The sequence below is a fragment of the Canis aureus genome, chromosome 31 (assembly GCF_053574225.1).
Source record: "Canis aureus isolate CA01 chromosome 31, VMU_Caureus_v.1.0, whole genome shotgun sequence".
Taxonomy (NCBI): Eukaryota; Metazoa; Chordata; class Mammalia; order Carnivora; family Canidae; genus Canis; species Canis aureus.
The window spans coordinates 30,948,972-30,968,788 of record NC_135641.1 but is presented as its reverse complement, the minus strand read 5'-3'; the positions used below and the strand labels follow the sequence as shown (position 1 = coordinate 30,968,788).

General features: G+C 44.0%; 1 protein-coding gene and 1 long non-coding RNA gene across 3 annotated transcripts in view; one reads left to right on the top strand and one right to left on the bottom strand.

The window, feature by feature from the left end:
- Positions 1 to 1,138: 1,138 nt before the first annotated feature.
- Positions 1,139 to 2,059, bottom strand: C31H3orf80 (chromosome 31 C3orf80 homolog). Its single transcript, XM_077880159.1, has one exon. The coding sequence runs from the start codon at positions 1,953 to 1,955 to the stop codon at positions 1,272 to 1,274; it is 684 nt and encodes a 227-aa protein (XP_077736285.1). The 5' UTR covers positions 1,956 to 2,059; the 3' UTR covers positions 1,139 to 1,271.
- A 391-nt stretch (positions 2,060 to 2,450) lies between these two features.
- The window catches only part of LOC144302622 (uncharacterized), a 106,715-nt gene continuing 89,348 nt past the window's right edge, over positions 2,451 to 19,817 (top strand). Inside the window, exons 1-2 of one of the 2 annotated variants that reach the window (XR_013369568.1) lie at positions 2,451 to 2,991; positions 6,788 to 6,870. This is a non-coding gene — a long non-coding RNA (uncharacterized LOC144302622). Of the gene's footprint in view, positions 2,992 to 6,787; positions 6,875 to 19,817 lie in introns of both variants that reach the window. The other variant, XR_013369567.1, reaches the window with a different exon arrangement.

Here is a 19,817-nt window from a genome sequence, read left to right as displayed (position 1 = left end):
TGTGTATCTTGCACATAGACAATGCACATATGTACATTATACATAATGCATTTCAATACGGTATTTTATATTACCATTTGCTTAAAGGCCATGTCATAGAATGGTAAAACGGATACAATGACATTTATTTTTTTTCTTTCGAGAGGTTTACTAAATCCTTCTAGAGTACATTGCTTGCACAATTATGGCTTTGAAGAGAAGTCACAAGTTCTTCTGTTTTGTATCATTGTTGTGGAATGTACTTTAAAATAAAGGGGAAAGTGCATGACATCATGCTTCATGGTATGGCATCTATGTATCAGTCATTTCTACATATAACTATGTGGTGAATGATACAGTCAAGACCTAGGCTACACAATCTATAGTTATTACAAAAAGTCATATATTATACCACAGTACTAAAAATAAAATATATTCTTCTCAAATAGTGAAAATAAGATATCCTTCATGTGTTTTATGCCACATGTTTTCTTGTTTGACCATGCCTTCCCCCCCCCCAGTGGTAAATGAAAGCATGTCCAATATTTTATTAAACAATAATGACAATTTCCAGACCATTAAGGCCTTTAAAAAAAAAAAGAGAGAAAAAGACGATTATCTTGTCATTAATTGCACAAATACACTCCTGATACGTTCAATACATGGCAAAAATATAAAAATAAAAGACAAGTTAAATATAAATGTCTTCTCGGTTATTGAGAAATCAAAAGTCCACCTGTACCTCTTAGGGCGAATGCGGTCTTCGATAGGCCTAAGTGCCGCGTCTTCCAACAGGTGCAGCACCTCCCTGGGGACCACGGGGGTCCCTCCCCATGCGGTGAGCCGTCAGCCGTGACTCTGCTTGGCGGAGAAGATGCGGGGGGCCAGGGAGGGGGTTGGGCCCGAGCCGGGCGCTGCTCCCCGCGCCGCGCAGCCGTCTCCGAGGCTCGTCGCCCTCCGCTCCGGGGGGGGGGGGGGCGGGGGGGCGGGGGGGCGTGCGCTGCGCCCCTTTCCCCGCATCCCTAAGGTCACAGCCCTTCTCCCGCCGCGCTACACGGCGCCCGTGTGCTCGCCCGTTCGGGGACCAGGCACTTACGAGGGGGCTCGGGCCGAGGGGCGCCCCAGCTGGGCCGTCGCCCCCGCCGCGCGCGCGCCTCACGTTTCCTTGAACCGAATGAAACGTAGGGAAACTTGAAGATCCCGGGGCTCCAACCGGGGGGGTCCGAGGCCGTCCTGCCCCCCCCACCCCGGGCCCCGCTCAGTCCGCGCGGTCCTCGGGCGGCCGCGGGCGCTCAGATGCGCGGGAAGCGGCCCTGGGCGCCGTCGGGCTCCGCGAGCACCGACACGGGCAGCACGACCTCCCCGGGGCTGAGCTGCTGCAGCCGCATGGACTCCTCGTAGGTGGGCAGGTACTTGACCTCCTCGTAGCTGGGCAGCTGCAGGAAGCCCGGCGGGACCACGCGCAGCTCGTGCTCCGAGGCGCAGGCGGGGGCCGCGCGCCCGCCCCCCCGGGCCCGGCCGCCGCCGCCGCCGCCGCTGTCCAGCAGCGAGTCCTGGGAGCCCGCGGCCGCCTCGTCGCGCAGGAGCGCGGGCGAGTCGTCGTCGTCGTCGCCGCGGTCGGGCGGCCCCGCGGCCCCCGGCGGCCCCGGCCGCGCCTGGGCGCGCGGGTACCTGCGCGGGCTGGGGCAGATGATGCGCTGCAGGAAGTAGCCGATGGCGAAGAGCACGAGCAGGATGAGCAGCCCCGAGAGCTTGCGGACGAACCAGCCCACGTTGTCGAGGAAGGCGTGCAGCGGCAGCTTGCAGCAGCGCACGGCCGTGGCGTTGGCCGCGTCGCAGCAGCGCTCCCGCTCGCCGCACGCCAGCTCCGCGCAGCCCCCGCCGCCCCGCGAGGGCGCCGCCAGCGCCAGCAGCAGGAGCAGCAGCAGCGGCGGCGCCACCGGCAGGCCCTCGGCGCTGACCCCGGGCCCCCACATGGCCCGCGCCGCCCGAGCCCGAGCCCGAGCCCCAGCCCCAGCCCCAGCCCCAGCCCCAGCCCCAGCCCGAGCCGGGGCCGCGGGCTGGGGGCTCCGTCCGTCCGCGCGGCCGTCGGCCCCTCCCCGGGGCTCCGCCGGGCCCCGCGCGCCGCCCGCCGCGCCTCCGCCACCTGCGGCCGGAGCCGTCCTCCCGCGGCCGCGCTCGGGCGGGAGGAGGAGCCCGAGGCGCCGGGGCTGCCGTGGGCGGCGGCGGCTCGCCCCGGGGCGGCCTCGGGAGCTCCCGACCTTAACCCCGCGCCCTCGGAGCCGCCCAGTGAGGCCGAGGCAGCCCGCGCGCGGCCGCCGAGGGCATCGTGGCCCCGCGCTGCCCCCGCCCCGCCCCCGCCCGCGCCCCCGCCCGCGCCCGCCGCGCCCGCCGGGGCTGGGAGGGTTAAGGCTCCGCGCGGGGCCCGAGTCCCCGAACCCCCGAGCCCCCCCCGAGCCCCCGAGCCCCCGAGCCCCCCGAGCCCCGGGAGCCGAGCAGCGGCGCTCGTCCCCGCCAGGCGGGCGCGGGGGCTCTCGCTCGCGTAGGTGTCTCCGTGTTAAGCGATTGGATTTCCCCGGGAATGTTATTTAAGTGGACCTGCGACTAGGATTCGCTTACCGTCTTTCTTGTGATCTTTCTGATTAAAAATGGATGATGGCCATTAACGGCTAGCGCAGCCTCCGCCGCCTCGGAGCTGGGGGCTGGGGACCGCCGAGGGCTGCGGGCAGATGCGTGGGGCTGAGGGGTCGGCACCCGGGAGCCCCCCGGAGCGGAGGATGCCCCGAGGGACTCCGGGCACGGCGCGACCGAGCGGCCCCGGCGGGCAGCGGAGCTGAGCCCTCTGCCGCGCCGACTCCGCTCGACCCAGGACAGGTCGGGGGACACCCGTCTCCCATCTCCCCAGCGGCGCATCCGTGAGCCCCCACTGCGCCCGCCGCACAAAGCAGGGATTCGGGGTAGAAGGAGGCCCCTTTGGCGTGACACATGTCTGCGAAACGTCGGAGGGCAGTTGTAAGTGGTTGGCAATGTTCCCGAGCATCGATCTGCGTATATAAAGGGTCTTCCTCAAGGTTATTCTTGTTTGCGAAGTTTGCTTTTAAAGGGAGTCTGTGCTCTCACTCAGCACGGGGGACAGAAGACTGGTCGTTGCAGTCACCACTCCCTGGGGATGGCCCACAGCGCAGGCGGGAGGCAGGGCCGTTCCCGCGGTTCCTGACCCGCAGGGCACGTCCGGGTGGTGTGGCCTTCTGCAGCCTCTTAGAGCGACGATGTGGAGAAGCCGGGAGCTTGCGCTGTTATTAAGGCAGACTGGAAGAGGCAATTAGCTGTTTAGGATTAAGATGTATTCATTCCCACACCCTTTAAACACTAGGACCCCTGTAGAGAAATCAACAGCAAATTCCATAGTCATTGAGGGGAAAAAGTAAAAGCAAAGGACAAATATGAAGACAATCAGGATTCAAACGTAGGTCAGATAAAAGCAGATTTCTTGCAAAGTGAGTCACACCGTATCACCTCAATAGCCTAATGGACCAATGTTAGGGGCGGTGGCCTTTCTTCTTCTGGAGAAGCCTGGAAGTGTCACTCACACAAGTTACTTCACGTGAAATTTGGTTGAGCACGGGTCCCTCTTTCTAAGCTCTCCTGAAGCCACCACGTTTTCTGTGCCATGGTCTGTTTCTCTCTTGGGACACTTTAAACCTATTTTGTAAAGCTTGATTATCAAGGGGTTTCAAACTTAGTCCAATAATCGAGTGGAAGTGATTAATTTTTAAACAATGAAAACTCTTTTTTTTTATTAAACCCATTCTTTTGGCAAATTTACATTGAACATTTTCTATATTCAAGGAACTCTGCTGGATGTTCATCATTATGGGGGGTGGGAGGGGGAGATTCTTTCCCTAGCATGGAATATGCCCAGGTCTGCACTGTCAGCTGCCACTAAATGGAGTAAAGAACAGACTCCACAAAAGGCAACAAGTGGCAGTTTCCTCTTTGGTCAAAACTTATTCTCACTTTCCCAAAGAAAAACTAAACTAACAAGTTTCAAACAATCTCAAGGATGAAGGCAGTTCATAGCTTGAGATGGGCTTTGACTAAGAAGTTGGAAAAAGCATAAAGACCTCTTTGGTTTTCATTATCTGATCTTTTAGGATTTCTGTTAGTGGAAGTAGGAACAGTGGCAAAAATAAAGGAGGAGTGGCATGTTTGGTGACACATAGACGAAAGTGCCTTGCTTATTGTTATTTTGAAACTACTGAATGAACAGCATTTGAATGGTTTAATTTCTATCTGCCTTTAAGGAGTTAGAATTTGTTTGCATAATATTAGGACAGAGTAGAAGAACAACATAGATCTTATATGAAATAAAACGTTGGCAGAGTTACTTGTATGAAAACAACGAAAAGGATGAAGTCTGCAAAATGAGTATGAAATGGATTTTTATTTGATTTTTTTCTTTCCAAATTGATAGCCTCAAAGTATCATCCATTAAAGACCCTCCGCAGAAACTGGCGCCTCTGTATTTCTTCTCTGACCTCTCAGTCTCACTTAATTCATTTTTACTTGTAATGTAATTTATAGTGTACAACCTTTCGAAGGAAAGAAACACTACAGCTTTAAAAGCTCCAGAAAAAGATCTGAGCTTTATTACTCAGCATCCTTATTATTTATATTTGCTTAACACACAGACGAATGGGGTAGACTTAGCTCACAGAAAGTCATAAATTCAACTTAGCGAGGAAGATAGAAAATGATTACATGTTCCATAGAATAACTGAAAGATAAAGGAAGATCACAATGTAAAAATTAAAAAATAAATCTTATTTTGTTGAACATTGGCACTAAAAGTGTGTGCAAGAGATAAAAACAGGTGGAAGGGGGATGGGGACTGACTTTTATACAAAAAAAAAAAAAAAACATGGTCTCTTGGAGTATAGCTTGATAGAAATTAAGAATATTGATTGCAGGGCACCTGGGAGTAGAGCTTGATAGAACTTAAGAATATACTAATTACAAGGCGTCTGCGTTAAGCATCTGCCTATGGCAGGGGTCATGATCCTGGGATCCTGGGATTGTGCTCCCTCCCTCCTTACTGGGGAACCTGCTTCTCCCTCCCTCTCTCTGCCTCTCCCCCCACCTCATGCATGCTCTCTCTCCCTCTCTCTCAAATAAATAAAATCTTAAAAAAAAAACAACTATTAATTGCTTTAACTTGCCATAAAGCTTGAATAATATTTTTTGAGAATTTTATCTTCCTCATTTACATACATATGAATGAATGCCAAATTAGCCACACTTTTCAACAGTTTTAGAACAGAAGAAAGTAAATAAAATGCAACAAAACCAGCTACTGTTTCACTTTTGCTTCTGGGAGCATCCTTGTAGCTTGAGAAAGACTGGATGGCCCCATCATGCGACTTTTTGTTCTTTCACATGATGCCTGGTCCAGAAGGGAATTTTTCTCTGATGTCCACTAACGGTGAGCTGTGCCTTCAAGACTGGGAAGCAATAGTTCTGCCCATTTTTCACATCCCTCCTTCAGAACATCTAAACCTGGGCAGTTGGGACCTTGCAAACCATCCAGTCTGTAAGAACTCTTTATTCAGGGTGTGCAGCATATTTCCTTACTATTAACTTTTCATTAAAAATAATTCATTAACCTTCTCATTTTATGGTTTCCCTCCATTTGCAATATGTTCTCTCTAAGCAACAGTAAAGTAAGTGTTTTATTGTAAATAGCATGTATTTACATAAATGTGCCTCGTATTTACATAAATGTGCCTCAATAGAAGTAATTTGCCATCTCAAACAATCTGCTTTGAAGTGCTTTTCAGATTGTATTTCTTTCATCACTTATTTAATAAATATTTAACGACTCACTTTGAGCTAGGGGACACTATAATTCTGTTCTGGGGATTCTATACAAATCAAACTCTTCCCTGTCCTCAGGGAGCTTACTGAGGAAGGGAGAACAGACACTAATCTGCTACACAGATGAATTACTAATTCCAACGATGATAAGCAATTATAAAGAAGTTTAGCTTGTTCACACTTTTTTATACCAGATATGACCTGGAATGGGGTATGATGGGGGTTTCAACAGGAGAGGCTTCTCTAAGAAGTAGTTCCTTAAGGAAAGACAAGGTGAAGAGGAAAGGGGTGTTCCAGGTGGAGGAAAGTGCATGGGGATAAATTCCCAAGGTGGGAAGACCCTTCACTCCTCATCTCTTATGCTTGGGGCAAAGCCTATGCCATTTCTGCTTCAACAGTTGAGATTCTCTCCTAGATTAGCTTTAGAGTCAAGCCATCTTCTGCTGTTGTTCAATTTTTAAACCAAATCTGGTTCTCTGCAGGGTCTGTAACAGGTTTTGTGATTTATAGTTACCTCTCCAGTCCTGTTCAGTTTCTTCTTGGAGACCAGGAAAGTTCCAAGTTCCAGGGATGTTTCCTGTTCTCTCCATCTCCACACCCCTGGCTAGGAGTGGAGTTTGGATTTCCTTTCAACTCTATCAGTTGGCAGCTTGCTGACAAAAGCTTCTTCAAGCCAAATGCTTGAAGTAGGAGAAAAGTCAAAGTGAGATGTTTTTATCTTTTGTTCAAATTAGGAGCAAGAGGAAATAGAAATCTTTCTTCCTGACCTGAAATTAGAAACAAAAGGTTGAGTACATTCAGGACCTTATGAAAATAATACCTACATTTGTATTTGCTCTTTCAGCTTTTCAGAGCACTTCTGCATGCATCGTTTTGTTTTCTCCTCACTACGTTCCTGTGAGAAGGGCTGAAGTTATTATTACCCTTTTTCCAGGTGAAGACAGTTTAAAAAGCACCTGAATCCCAGAGCAAAAGGGTGGCAGTGCTGAAAATGGGATCTAAGGCTTCTTCAAAAGTGTGAGTAAGCATCTTACTCCCTCACTACTTGGGCCTGGCTTAAGGGGCCCTTGTGGGGGAGGCACTTGTCTTCTCGCTGACAATTTCTGATACATTGAGAGACCAGCCAACTTACAAGAAAAATGAGAGTCGAGCTGGACTGTGTTCTAGACCAGGAATACAAGATTCCTCTGAGGAAATAATTTCTGTCACTTTTGTGGCCATTTTCCGTAACACGTTAATAATGATTTAGATAATAAAATGACAGGCCAGCTATTTTTGTACTCATTTCTGTAAACAGTAGATAAATTCCCTTCCTTCATTATGTTCCATTCTTTATACATGAACTAAGCCATCCAATGCTCATCAGTATGCTAAGTTATATGCTTGGGAAAATAAGGATATATTGGGTCCTGAAACAATATTATTTATGAGTGACTTGCCTTCTAGATTTAAATTTTGCTTTATAACAGTTTATCAGTTAATTTCTCATGGCAAACTTTCTCTTTTTTTGCTGGAGATATAAAAACTAAACCATAAATATGATGAGATATATTTAGTGAAACCAAGAAGATCTGAAATTAGAATTCCAGTTATACCAGCTGAATGAATTCATTCTCACTCATTCTTTTTTTAAATGGTCAGATTGTTGAAGTTAGAATATATTTGTCAGTAGGCTGATATACCAGTCAAATGCTCCATTGGCAGAAAAATCATATAGCATGAAATGAATAAGGTGAAACATTTTTACACTCCATTATTTTAACTTGTAACTAGTAATATACCCTTCACCTCCCTTTCATTACAAGGAAAAATTGGTTGTTAATTCTTTCTTCTGAATATTCTCTGTACACCTGGATTGAGTGTGGAGTGCTTGTTCTTGCTTGGCACCCTGCCCATGATTGTAGAGTTACAGGGCATCGGGTCGAGTAGCATGACTCTGAGCCAGCCATTAGTCCCAGGACAGGGCTTCCTGCTTCTAATGTTAATTGACATGGATGAGAGACTGAAAATAGACCAAATATCCAAATTTGGGGTTAACAATTTCCGTTGTAGATTTATCCAAAAATGAATTTTATAAGGGCCTTTTGAATATGATCTTAATCTTCCTTTTCATTTTTATTTTCTACTCCTTCCCTTCCCTGCACCCTTTGCTTCAGTAAATGACTACCTGACATAGCTCTTCGACTCCCTGCTTGAGATGTTATCCCTTCCCTTTGGTTGTGCCCTCCACCAGGAATTCTCTTTTCCCATCTCCACAGGTCAAAACCATGTAAGATGTAGCTTCAATGTCACCTACTCTTCATATATTATACTACTCACCCCCAAAGCCACCTGCCTCATTTACAAGTTGTCTCTTTCTTCTAGGACTCCCCTTAATACCATCTCCCATTCGTGGTAATTCTCATTTTCTACCTCTACTTCAGGAGGCTGTGTAGCTATCTTAATTGTCAGGTTTCTAGAAATCAGTTCACGGCACTAGGCTTTGATCTGTGCTTCTGTAGAACAGTGGGTTTCCGTTTTTTTCTGCATACTGGCATCCTTTTGACAACTTTGGGAGGTTCACCTGAAGGGTTTCCCTGCACCCACATTACTTCCCTGTCCATTGCCACACTGTTGTTTGAATGCAATTCCTCCCTGCCTGCCTGTGCTCTATTAGAAATTCATGAGGCAAAGTTCTCAAATGTTCCTGACAGCGCACCATCTTTCTATAGTCCCGATTTACTGTTAGGTCATTCAGCAAAGTTTATCCTGCTGCACCCAAGTCACACAGGACCCACTCCATTCAACACTCTGTGAGACAAGCATCTCCATACATGTATTGGTCTCACTTGAGACAGCATGAACTGATTAATGTTGGGAGGGCATCCATGAAGAACTTCCAGAACTCCAGAAGGCTGTTGGCCATGCCATGCAGGAAACTCTGCCTTGGCAACTTGTACACAATAGATGCTGAATGCATTTTTATGGAATTAATTTACCTAAGTTTATGAATCTGCTTGTATTTTCAACATGTACCCCTCTCCTAAGTAACTATTCCATGGTTTTGCTACCTGCAGAATAAAGTATTTTACCTTGCAAAATAAGCCATTATTTACTGGCAGTTTCCCTCCTGAGGTCCATATGCTCCAGCTACTGGAAGATAGAATTTCACATTTATACTGTTAGCACCTGGGCCAGTCTGGGACGTTTTTGCTTTATTTTTTTCCCAGATTTTAAGTTTATTGAAATGCTGTAACATTATATAATTATGAAATAATATAAATTCAAGCTTAACAGCCAGCCTTACTTCCTCACCATTATCCCCTGAAGGAATGGATGGAGGAATTGCATTCTTACGGTTTCAGTGTGCAATAACATGGTTTTAATGACGTTTGAACAACACAGAAACTTTATTTTCTGATTCTCAATTGTGTTTCAGATTGACCAATCTGTCCTGCAATTTACCTTTGAGGGTGGAGACTGAAATCTGTGATAGCTACATTTCTATCATTTAAAATTGTGTAGGTGCTCAAGAACGTTTTTGCTTTAGATCACTGCTCGACCTTCCAAGGTCTAACCTGTTATAGAAGGGCTGATCCCTTGAGGGTATCAGGATTCTGACAGGGTTCAGCCAGTGGAAGATTGGAATGGAGGTGGGAGCCGGGGTGGGAGCCCTGGAGCTCTTCTATAGCTCCCCTGGACAGGTTTGCTGTCCCCCAGCCCCCAGGCTCCTGTAAAACCACTTCTTCCCGGCCATTGTTATTAATCTTTGGGCTGCTTCACACTCTTCTGGGGGTTTCTTAGCTCTTTCTGCTTAACCAATTTCTTGTATGTATGTATGTATGTATGCATGCATGTATTTATTTATTTTTAAAGATTTTATTTATTCACTCATGAGACACACACACACACACAGAGAGAGAGAGAGAGAGAGGCAGAGACACAGGCAGAGGGAGAAGCAGGCTTCATGCAGGAGGCCTGATGTGGGCCTCCATCCCAGGACTCCAGGATCACACCCCAGGCTGAAGGTGGCTCTAAACCACTGGGCCACTGGGGCTGCCCCAATTTCTTGTATTTAATTTAATTCCCTCTGTTTTAAATACTCAGAATGATTTCTTTTCCTGGTTGGACCTTGACTAATACAGTGGCCCTGAACCACCTTCTATAGCTCAAGGGATGCAGCGATAACAAATGACATGATTCCTCTGATTCTATAGATTTCCCCCTCTGTTGCCTAAGACTAATCACATTTATCCCACCCATCTACTTAGAAAAGTTGGCCTCAATTGCTAGACAGTGTTAGTTAGTACTGCTCTGTGACCTTGAGCACCAAATCTCTGAGTCTGTTTATCCTCATCTGTAAATTAAAGGATATAATAGCTACCTTATGGAGTAGCTATGAAGATTAGATGAATGGATACATATAAAGTGCTTAGAACAGTGCTTGGCATATAGTGAGGTCTATATAAGTGCCAGCTATTATTATTTAACCAAAAAGAGTGCATTATCTTTTCTTGCCTATTAGTTTGATTCTGAAAATGGTGAAGTACAAAGCTAATTTGTCTTAGGGCTATCATGATTTTATTAGATTTGTAACTTGTCTTCCTGAATCAGCCAAAGACAAATGGAGCCCATTAACTTTGTAGAATTTAATATTTGGCCCTGAGCTTTATCATTGGCAATGCTATAAGAATTAGCCACATAAATTTGTTACTGCATTTGGAAAATGGCTGGAGGTATTATGTCTCCTATGAAATTCTCCCTTCGAATGATTACTTTTGGAAATCATTCCAAAAACGCCTTGTTCTCCTTATGGACTGGACCTGTCAAAACTTTATTCTTTTTCATCATGATAATTATGCAAATCGTAAATCCCCTTTTGCTGTGGTTGCTGGGGAGCTCAGAACTAAATTTAAAGTTTAGCGACATGTGTGCTGGTCCCTCCTTTTCTCCCTCTGTATTAATGTATCTTCTTCAATATAGGCTTGATTTTCTAATTCATTTTATTTTTTGCCTGAGTCTTATTCATATTTTGCTATTTCTATTTATATAATAAATTATAGCAAATCTTTCTGGAATAAATTTGCGATGTAAATAAGTAATGCTAAATTTGTAGGGTTTTTAGAGCATGTTGTGAGCTTTCCAATGTTACTCGGCAGGCACCACCGAATTCCTTTAGAATATAATCTCATTGTAAAAAATTATTCTCTTAGCTACAATATGTCTTGGGAAGTTCAAGTGGTTTGGTTACATGCCTCAGACATTTTTAAACTCAGAACCAATCATAATAGTCTTTACCAAAGTCTCACAGAGAAAGAGTTCTATGTGATGCTATTGTTATTTGGAAAAATAACATGGTCAAGTAAGTTTGGGAAATGACCAGTTACAGAAAGTTCTGTGAGCTTCACTACCTCAGGATTTTTCAGAGCCTTTAATTTGTAAAGGTACATTGTGATTCTCTAAGAGGGAACAATATAAGGTAGCATTCTTAAAAAGATTTTATTTAGTTATTTGAGACAGAGCGAGCACAGTGGGGAAGAGGGTCAGAGGGAGAGGGAAAAGCAGGCTCCCCACCGAGCAGGGAGTCTAATGTGGAGTTTGCTCCCAGGACCCAGAGATCATGACCTGACCTGAAGGCAGATGCTTAATCGATTGAGCCATCCAGGTGCCCCAAGGTAGCATTTTTCTAATTTATGTGACCAAGGAACATCCTCCACACTCCTCTACAGCCACTTTTTTTCTTACCTGAAACTCTAGTTAATATTTTAAGAAATGGGGTTCTTTAATATAGGCTAATTTTCCCATAGACTGGGTTTTGCCACAGCAACAAAGCAAGTACCACTTTTTCATTAAGTCCACACACAAATCTGAAAGGGCTGTCCACCATCAATTAAGAGCATTCCTTAGAATCACAAATCTGGAAGATTTCTTAATTTTAAAACTTCATCCTATTTTAATAATAAAGTTGGACTATTTGGAAAGAAATGCACATTTTTAGTGCTCAGTCCTCACTGCTTTCTGCTTGAAGTCTACTAGTCTGGACAGAAATATAAAATCAATGACCATGTTACTGATGTGACATTTAAGCTGTTCGATACCATGGGGCCATGATTTAGTTTTAGACAGAGGCAGATTAAAAATGAGTCTAAGAATAAAGTTAAGGGGATAAAGCTGTGAATATAAGAATTTTTAAAATGACAGACGTGGGAAATAAAAGTAATTGCTTTTGAGCACTTTTCCATATATAAACCTCAAACATGAGGCACAATTTTATTAAGATTGATGAGGCTAATCTATAATTAAAGTAGTTTGGAAAGACACATACAGTGATTTACTCTTTCTTGAAGCTGAACAAATGGATACTGCTAAGTGGAACTGTCTAATAATACAGCATTCTGGCTGCTGGTCTTTGTTTGGTTCCAGAGGGTACTGGCTTCAGAATTTCAGATTCTTCTGTTTATTTGAACATTTATTTTCTCTTCCAGCACAGTTTTCCTATCATAATAGGAATTGTATCAGCTAACACTTGTTTCATACTTAACATTTACAAAATGCTTACACATATATATCATACTTGTTACAACAAGATGGGTGAGTAAAGTGTTAACAGGGATAATTATGCTGGGTGGTTAGGAGTTCAAGCCATGGAATCAGATGGACCTGGGCTTATCTGGCTCTACCATTAGTTCTACAGTCTTGGGCAGATCACCTAACCATCCCAAACCTCAGTTTCCTTCCCTATAAGTGGGAGTAATACTGAAATCTAATTTATAAGCTTATGTGAGGATTAAAGGAGATAATTCAAAGTGTTTGATGCATAGTAAATGTTCAGTAAGTAATTTTAGAGGATGTAGAAGAAGATGAACTCAAGAGTGATTTGTTCAAGGTTGTAGAAAAAAGAAAAGCTAAGATTTGAACTCTGATCTTGATATTTCTAGTAGAGCTTGGGAGATCCCTGCCTACCTGGTGAACTCCCTGCTGACCCCACCTAACAAGGCTCTAGCATATGACCTGCCCTAGCATCAATAGAGAGGGTATGCAGGGTAGTCTACAGTACAGAGCTTTAGAATCAGGCAGATGTGAGTTCATATCCAAGTGGTGCCATCTATTAGCTCTGTGAAATTGGGATAATGGTATCTTTTCAGGATCATTGTCAAAATTCAGTGAGATGATATACTTAAAGTGGCTGGTACACAATAAGCTCTTGTTAGATGCTGGTCATTTTTTTGTATTGTTTTGTTTTGTTTTGTGCTCGCTTCGGCAGCACATATACTAAAATTGTTTTGTTTTGTTTTAAAGATTTTATTTATTCATGAGAGACAGAGAGAGAGGGAAGCACAGGGAGGGGCAGGCTCCCTGTGGTGCAGGGAGCCTGATGCGGAACCCAATCCAATCTGAGGACCCTGGGATCATGACCTGAGCCAAAGGCAGATGCTCAACCGACTGAGCCACTCAGGTGCCCCAGATGCTGGTCATTGTTGAGATGTGACGTGGGATTAGAAGACCTCCTCCATCTCAATTTGGAGAGAACAGGAATTGCCCTAGTTCTTGCCCAGTGGGGTGGAGAGTTAGATTTGTATTTTATTCCCTCTACCCAGATATAAAGAAAGAGATAGAAAGCCTTTCTCATCCCCATTATTTTTTAACAACCTTGTTTATAAACTTTATCTGCATAATCCAAAATAAAATATTAAAGCTCCTTAATAGGCTCTTAAAAGTAACATTTTGGCAAGCTCTTCCGAGCATGTCTTGGGTTTGTAGTTACAGTAAGTCAATATATACTCCTAGATATAATTGGAAATTTACACTTAAATATTAGATGCTTAAAAGAACACCAGAGAATGGAAAAGTCGGGTAATGCCCCATCGATGTTTGATGTTATACTGTTGATTGGGAGTAATATAAGCATTTAAGTGTTATAAAAATGATATCTTGAATTTTGTGAGCCTGGTGAGGAAGGCAAAGAGAAGTTGTCCCCCATTTCCCAGGGGAGTGGGGGACAACTCTACTGTAGAAGGGAAATGTGAGCTGGAGCTTGAAGGAGGAGTTGGGACAGGAAGACACTGAGAACTGTGGGCCATAAAAATAAAAAGTGTGTACAACAGATCTTACAGTCTAAAGAATGAAGCAAATGCACATGAAATGGATTAAATGTTTGTGTCACCCCAAAATTAATGTTTTGAAATCCCAACCCCAAATGTGAAAAGATTAGGAGATAAGCCCTTCAGGAGGTTATTAGGTCATAAGGGTGGAGCTCTCATAGGTGGGATAACTGCTTTCATAAAAGGGACCCCAGAGAGCTCTCTTACTCCTTCCATCACATGAGGATAAAATGAGAAGTTGGCAGTCGGCAACTCCAAAGAAAGCCCTCCTCAAAACCTGACTGTGCTGGCACCCTGATCTTGGATTTTCCAGCTTCTAGAACTGTGATGAATAGATTTTTATTGTTTATAAGTCAAAGTCTTTGGTACTTTGTTATAACAGCCTGAGCTGACTAAGAAAGCAAGGGCCTGACAATACGTATGACTATAAAATTGAATCGGTAATTCACGTCTCCCTTGGTCTTAGGCAATAACCATATATCTGTGCCTCTTGCCTGTCTTTTCCAACTCCCCCCCCCCAGTGTAAAAGTGGGGCATCCAAATTCCTTCAACATTGTGGCAGATTGTATTTTCCAAAGATAACTGTACTGATATGTATATGTGTGTATCCCATCTCATATGCTCTTACAATGTGACATTAACATGCCTCCTTCAAGAGCTGGAGATCCCTCCCTTTGAACCAATAGAATGCAGCAGACGTGACTTCAGGATGGCTTCCAAGGCTAGGTTGTGAAAGGTAGCATGGTGCTCTCCCTTGGGACACTTGCCCTTAGAACCATTTCATGAGAAAACTCAGGCCACATGGTGAGCCCTCATGTGGATGCCCCAGCTGACAGCTCAACCTAGGCCCCCAGCCAGTAGCCAGCATCAACCACCAGACATGTAAATGAATGAGTCTTCCAATGATTCCAGCTTCCTGCCTTTGAGTCTGCCAGCTGAGGCCATGGCCACTGAGGAACAGAGCCAAGCCAGCCTTCTGTGCCCCATTTGAATTTCTGGAACTGAATTCTTTTTGTTGTCCTAAGTCTCTTAAGTTTTTGGGTGGCTTTCTACACAGCCATAGTAATCACAGCAAGTGTCTCTCCCCAGTTATTTCTGTGAATCCCTGGGGGCGTTTCAAATGTGTCTCATGAACAGTCTTCTCATGCTGTCCGTGTCTGTTTCCTGTGCAATGGTTGCTGTTGAAGCCATACCATGCACAATACCTCACTACTGTCACTATTGCAAGGGCTCTTGTGTGACTAGAACCAGTTTAGGAAACTTCCTATGTAGCTGCAGAATCTTCCTATGTAGCCGTAGAATCTTGACAGTTGTTTGAAATAAGCTGGAAAAAAGCTGAAAGACCATTACCTATGCCATGATTTAGTCATTTAGGCACGTGCATGTCAGTGCTGTTCTGTATCCTTTTGAATACATAATTGGCCGCATGCTCAGCCTGGGGTAGGAGGATCCAGTTGTAGTGTGTGGGTGAAGTTCCATTCACAGTACAAACCACAGGCGACAATCCCCCTTTGGCTGGTGCGTATGCAGTGCTGGGATCTCAGCCCGCATACTCCACGATCCCATCATTAGGGACACTCCAGAGAAACTCTGGAGGATGTGGTTTGGGAAATAAGAGGAACCAGAAGACCTGGTACGGATTTTAGCAAGAAGAGCCAGGAGATCTCCTACCACTTCTATGGTAGGTTGGTTCAAAGGGGGAAGCAATCAAAATCTTGTCTGACTGCAGGCAACAGAAAACCTGAAGAAATGGTGGCTTAAACAAGTATGTGTTTTAATTTTTTTCCCATGTAAAAGAAATCCAGAGGGAGGCAGCACAGAGCCGGTATGCAGTTCTGTGATGTCATCTTGTTGACTTACCATATATCAACTCCACCTCTAGATGTGATGACATCTGAGTTTCAGGCAGAAAATAAGAGAGATCAATAAAATATAAAAAACATATGCAAATAAAGAAAAAATATATTCTAGTTTTCTGCTACTGCCTTAAGGAGCTTTCCTAGAAGCCCTACCTAAACAATTTTATTTATATCATATTGGCTAGGATGAATTGTGTATCCACCCCCTAGTTGCAAGGCATCTGGGATATGTAGTTTAGTAGTTGGGCACATTCTAAATCACACTGGGATCTGCAGGAAAAAAAAAAAGTGTCTATTATAAGGAGTTTGGAGTGTCCCCAGTGTGGCATATTCCTGGGCAGATTTTAGAGAGGCTACATGCTATGCTAGAAAAAAACACCAGCTTTGGAGTTAGAAGAACTCAGGCAAGGCACTATTATGTGACATGGGTAGACGACTCACTTTTCTGTGTCTCATTATCCCCTACTATAAGAGTTGTATTGTGTTAATTTAAAAATGCACATAAAGGGGATGCCTGGGTGGCGCAGCGGTTTAGCGCCTGCCTTTGGCCCAGGGCGCGATCCTGGAGACCAGGGATCAAATCCCATGTTGGGCTCCTGGTGCATGGAGCCTGCTTCTCCCTCTGCCTATGTCTCTGCCTCTCTCTCTCTGTGTGTGACTATCATAAATAAATAAAAATTTTTAAAAATGCACATAAAATGTCCAGTACAACACCTGGACATAGGACACTTGCAAAAAAATTAGTTCCTTTTCCTTACAAGGGTCTGCAAGGGATCTTAGCTAGGATCTTCAGGGTTGGGACCACTTATTCTCTGCAAAGTTCCCAGACTCTTTTGCATAAATAAGCAGGAAGTAAACTTCCCAACCTTGTTCTCAGCCAGAATGAGGGCCCCAAAGAATTTGAGGCCCTAAATGCCAGGGTAGACAAATAAAACTCATGCAGCAGGATTGCAGGCATCAGGTCACTGACCTCTCTGTGACTCCTCTCCCGAAGAAGTCCAGGACTGTGTAGGCATATTGGGGATGCCTAATGAACAGTTCTGTGTTCAAAGAAGTGCTTAACTTAGATGGTTAGCATGTCTCCTTAGCCATAGGATGTTAACTACATGGAATACAGGGTAAGGGTTGTCAGTTGGTGGCAGGCTTAAAGGCTTTGATGAGTTTCTTATTATGATAATGAATCCATTTACATTAAGACACAATGAGATGGATGCTTATGAATGAAGAGAGAAAGGGAGAGAGTCAGAAACAAGAAGACCCCACTGATGCCATTTCCATGGTCTAGGCACCTGTGAAAAAAGAACTGTGGCTGTGAAATTATCTAATGCTAGGATGGACAGACACTCTGAAATCTCAGTGGACTTGTACAATAGATATTTACTTCTAGCCCTCAAAAAGTTCAAAACAGCTTCTGATTGGAGCAGTTCTTTTTCAAGCAGTGATTTGAGAACCCAGGCTGCATTCATCTTAGGGTCCTTCGTCATCATTTTATCTGCTAAGTTGCCTAGAGCTAGTGGAGGGGGAAGAGCATGGAGGATCCTGTGTGGGTGGTTCTTGTAGGTCAGGACTGTGGGTCAGGCCAGGAAGTGATGCACTTTCCATTGACTAGAAATCAGTCACATGGCTATATCTTACTCCGGGAGAGAGAGTCCTTACACTAGATTAACAGGGGAAAATGGAATTAGTGAACAGCTAGCTCGTGCCTGCCATCGAGATAAAAACAGATACCAAGTTGAAGAGGTAACCTTTGAATAATAAAACCTTAGAGCTAGAATGGATTTTTAAAGTCATTTAGACCATCTCTCGTATCTTAAATTTAGTTCCATTGCAAATCAAGGCAACGAGCTTTATATTATAGACACTATGCTGAACTTTGTGGGAGACCCAAAAAAAGAACTCAGTCTATTTTGCCCTTGTCCTTGACCCTGCCCTGAAGGAATACAGTGTGTGGGGGCGGGAGACAGGGAGGCAACAAGAGGAAGGGGCAGATGTATGTATAATGGAAGGTAAGGCACATGGACAGGTGATTGCTAAGCGATGGGCATTTCAGGAGGCATTTAACTCAAGTGTTGATGGTTTATGTAAGTGTGAAGATGGTGCTATAAAGCCAGTAGTGGTTGATAATCATTAGCTTTAGACATGTGGCTCTTAAAGTATGATCCCTGGATGAGCAGCATCAGGCTCATTTGGAAACATGTTAGAGTTTCAAATGCAAATTCTCATTTGCAAATTCTTGTCCCTATATCAGATCTACTGAATGAGAACCTCCAGGGTAGGGGTCAGCAATCTGTGTTTTATCAAACCCTCCAGGTTATTCTAACACAAAGTTTGAGAACCATTGTTTTGGAGTATATCAGTTCTGCAGGTTTTTTATTTGTTTTGATGTTCAGACTGTAGGATATCCTAAACCATGGGGACACCTGGCTTGCTCAGCTTGTGGAACATGTAACTCTTGATCTTGGGGTTGTAAATTTGAGCCCCACACTGGGTGTAGAAATTACTTAAAAATAAAATCTTTAAAAAAAAGATATTCTTTTTTTAAGACCATGAAGTTTTCACCATTCTTACCGTGTTTGTTCCAATGTTGTAGGATTATTTCATAATCAAATATCAATAATTTCTGAAACCTAATGAAATTATATGCAGTTATGTAGATTATATTTTCAACAGTTTCCAAGCCATTGTTAATAGTCAGATATTGTTAATAGTCTGATGTTCTTTGAGGTCACAAAAGCATTTGAATCTAAAGACCAGTACTTAATTGCATGGTTGGTCCTCGATGTAAACTTGCTCTTTCATTTTAGAACTGGAATTTTTATAAGCCATGGCTCATAGATTCCTCCCTGTACTCAAAATTAGTGGTACTGGGAGAGGGGCAGTCCCCGGGTGGCTCAGTGGTTGAGCGCCTGCCTTTGGCCCCGGGCGTGATCCTGGAGACCTGGATCGAGTCCCACATCAGGCTCCCTGCACCCTCTGCCTGTGTCTCTGCCTCTCTCTCTCTGTCTCTTATGAATAAATAAATAAAATATTTTTTAAAAATTAGAGAAGGTGGCTTTTCTGAGACACAGGAGCTTTAGGAAGCCTGAGAACCTTGCTTCTCAGTTCTACCTCTGCCACCACTGACTCTGGGACTCTTTAGGTTTCTAGTTTTGTAAAATGAAAGAGCTGGGTTTGTTCTGTAAGTCTTAAACTTCTTTGGAGCCGTGGTCCCCTTGGGAATCTTTGGAAGCCCTCTGGGGCACATCCACTCCCAGGTCCATAAGCAAGCCCTGGATTAAATGGTCTCTCTGAGCCATTCTTGGTCTTGTTCAAAGTTCTGAGGCTTCTATAAAACGTGGAGAAAGAAAAAGTTCGTTTCTTAAATTCTGGAGAGGGAATTAAGAAATGTTGCCATCCTTCACAACTCTGTGGCTGCTTAAATTTAATTAATCTAGCTAATGAAATAACCATAGTCTGGTAAAAATGGTTGGTTTCAGGATAGAGAAATGAGAAACTTATTGTCAGCCTCTAGATGGAAAAAAAAAAAAAAGCTAAGAGTTCATACATTATTTATGAAGTAAAAATAAAAGTTTTATATTTTCTTTAGGTTTGTTTTCATTTTTTATTTTCAACAATGTTAGACAGGAGGCAGCCAATCAGAACTGTGGAGCTCTTTGGTAGTAATTAGCCTTCATCTGCTAATTTCTAAGCAGGAAAAATATGATTAAAATGAGTTTCTGCACGGCTGTTGATTGGGCATAATGGCAAAGTAATCATCATAAAGCTAATAAGAGTGGAGCTAACATTTCGAAAGTTATTGTTGAGTAACCAGAAGACTCTAAAAGCCAAAAACAACATCAAACTAACTAGAAAATGACACCTCACCCCACACACACTTTTTTGTCTGCAATTCAACATCAATTAAACAGAGCAAATGAAAACCAGTTAATTATATCAATTTTGAGGTCAACTTTCAACAGCTCAAACCTCCATGATAAGCAAACCACAATATTGAAAGCTCTTTTGAAAAATCAATAAATAAACA